General features: G+C 37.0%; 1 protein-coding gene across 1 annotated transcript; it reads left to right on the top strand.

The window, feature by feature from the left end:
* Positions 1-1,441: 1,441 nt before the first annotated feature.
* On the top strand, positions 1,442-1,978 carry LOC149229010 (17.9 kDa class I heat shock protein-like). The gene is made up of 2 exons (XM_089380934.1): positions 1,442-1,681; positions 1,815-1,978. The coding sequence occupies exons 1-2, from the start codon at positions 1,606-1,608 to the stop codon at positions 1,976-1,978; spliced, it is 240 nt and encodes a 79-aa protein (XP_089237060.1). The 5' UTR covers positions 1,442-1,605.
* Positions 1,979-3,093: the final 1,115 nt, after the last annotated feature.

The following is a 3,093-nucleotide window of genomic DNA, read 5'->3' as shown; positions in this document are numbered from 1 at the left end:
ACTAAAGCCAAGGCAACCGAGTTGATACTTCGGATGGGGCTCCTATTCCAAACGTGTGAGGTCTAATTGGGGCTTCACATTAGGGAGACCCACTTCGTTGACGAATTTCCAACACCTTCAACACATTTCAAGCGTCGTCAACAATTACATAAATTGAATCATTTAAAAATTTATCGTTTTCATAATTAACAGAAAAAATTAAATCACTATAAAAGAAAAGTGAATGTTTTTATAAATATATTAGAATTTTTAAAAAGACCACTTAATTAAATTATGAAAATGATCTAAGATTTAAAAGTAATAAAATAAATGTTCACAAAATTTAGTATAAAAAGTGATGAGGTGTAGTACTATGTGATAGGAAGGTCACGAGTTCGAAATTCTTTGAACAAAATTTTAAGGTTCCCTTCAATTCCCTTTCTCAAGCCGAAATTTAAATATGTAGTGACCTCAAAACTCTAACAATTTAACATAAATAAATAAATTAAATTAAATAATAACATAACATAAAAATAATGAATTAAACACCAACCCAAATGAAAAGTTAAAAAAGAGATTTTAAAAAATGTATCTTTGAATGCTATTTTACACTATTAACCTATATTCCACACTTTGAACTAAAAAAATGGAAGCTTTATATGTTTTCCACATATATTCAAATGTTATTTTCTCAATACCAAAGCGGAGCTTGTATTCCACAGAACCTGGTAATGTCATGTTTTTATATCATTGAAATGTTGCTATTATAATATAATACAAGCTCCTTGGAATTCTGAAAATGTGAGACAATACCTGGGAATACACAGGCGGAACTACAACACCTCGGATGGCATACAACATGCCAGCCAGGCATATTACTTACGTGTGCTTGAATAGCAGAGCTAGCTCAGGTAATAGCAGGTCCTGACTGACAGTCCCCCTTTCTCACATCGAAATGCAGGGGAATAAATCTATTTCAGGGGAAGAGAAATCAAGTCAATTCGATCCAGCAAAAAGCATAATGACATATATAATGAGATATCTCTTTGTATACGACATTCTTTTCTCCCGTTCCTCTCCTACTATTGAGAGAAGCGTCGCATCTGCCAGGCTTGGTAAAGAAGCGTCGCATCTGCCAGGCTTGGTAAAGAAGGAATCATAGTCTTGAGAATATGGATGTTCGAATTACACGAAAGAATCTCAAAATGTTTACGAGAAGCTTTTGCCAAAAAAATTGGTATCAGCCGCAATGTCTTGCGTGGGTGCGAGAGATGTTCCACCTCCCGTTCTAATTTTAAAGGGAAAAGTTCTAATTTTAAAGAGAAAGTAAAGGGGAGAGAGAGGGCAGTAAAGGTATATCGACTTGTCTTGCCCACACTGAGACACTCATCCCAAGCCATCCAAATCGTGTGCCTCTTTCTCTTTTTTCAATTGTAGATATAAATATGCAGAAACGGACTGGTACCATCTACCTTCTATTTTCTTTGGTTTTGTGGCGGTGTAGAGCATCATTTGTGTAGTCATAAAAAAACAAGACGCAAACCTTAACCCGCTATTTGCAGCGTTCGCATATATTTGTCTTCCATTCCCGGCCAGTTTATTAAAGAGAGGAGATTAAGTTCGGCGATGGAGTCTGTGTTTGAACCTGCAGTACGCACGGAGGAGACTCCTGAAGCTCGCATCGTCATCCTTGATGTCCCAGGTTCGTCATTTCCATCAATATCTATAGTTATACATTTTCTTTTCTTTTTATGAAATTTGCAACACGTTAACTTACCTCTAAGTGTTTGGGGGGTATTTTTTGAGATAATTGAATCAATGATTTATGTGTGCAGGCTTTAGAAAAGAAAATCTGAAAGTGCAGGTGGATAAACGGGGAAACCTCATTATCAGCGGAGAACGTGGTGTGAAGGAAATCGAGGAAATGGCGAAGGTGGGAGAAAGAATGGAGAAAATGCAAAGATTCAGAAAGGTTATTGGCATCTCAAAATATGAATAATGATGGGCGCATCATGGCCATGTTTAGGGATCAAACATTGCATATCTCCTTGCCTTTGCGTCACATCTCCGACCAACAGAAACAGGATGCGATTCCTATTCCTGCCAGTGGAACGCCAGTTCAACCTGCAGAGTCAAAGGACGAGAGGGCGTGTTCCTCAGGACAAAAAGATTCGATTCAGGAACAATCAGGAGTTGCGCAAGACGATCAGAGAAAAAAACATCCAGAGGCGATTCGACAAGATGATAATAAGGGAAAAAGCAGTGCAGCTGCTGAAGAATTGAAAAAATTGGTGGAAGGGAGAAAAACAGAAGCGCCTAAGCTTGGCCAAGACTTTCCACATGGGGAACCACCAATATCAAAAGACCCACAGGCAGTATCTGCAAAGACCGGCGCTGGAGACGAATCGCAATTTATACAATCGAAATCGAAGCAAGACGAAGAGAAGCAAGAGAAAAAAGAAGCGGATGAAGCTGAAGAAAAAAAAGGTGAAAACGAAGACGAAATTTCGGAGAAACAATTTCCAATTCCTTGTTGCCCTAGACGCTCACGGTTTTTCATGAGATGTTGTATTATTTTATAATCATAAGGTCTTCATGGCATCTGACAGCGGTGGTTTCATGTGTTGGCTTGTACTTCTTTTACATATTAAGGTTCCAGTATAAATTGAAACCTTGTTTAGTTCCGTGATTAATTCAGGGCTATATGCATGGCATCAATATAAGTATGTATTTACAGCCGATTTGTATCTCTGCTCTTGACACAGAAGAGCTACAGCAATCTTTGTACATCTGCTACTAAATTTAACAACTTTGGTGTCAGCCAATATTTTATATCCAAAAAATTAAAAAATGCCATTGTATACAGTGGTCTGAAAATTTTGGTGTGAGAACTGCCTGTCGAGCGCGATTATATTTAAAGATAGTTCTCATTGTGTGAATTTACTCTCATTACAACATCACAAATGAATTCGGCGGTGAAAAAGAGTCGCGACCTTTTAAAATGTGCAGCAAATGTAAATATGAATTGAAAATAAATTGAAATGTAAATATAAATTGAAAATAAATTTTATCAAGTATATATAATGATTTTATGTCGATTTGATTTTGAATTAG

The sequence above is a fragment of the Pinus tabuliformis genome, chromosome J (assembly GCF_031772625.1).
Source record: "Pinus tabuliformis cultivar Carrire ecotype Pingquan chromosome J, CPIR1, whole genome shotgun sequence".
In the NCBI taxonomy this organism is placed as follows: Eukaryota; Viridiplantae; Streptophyta; class Pinopsida; order Pinales; family Pinaceae; genus Pinus; species Pinus tabuliformis.
This window is presented reverse-complemented; position numbering and strand designations above follow the sequence as displayed.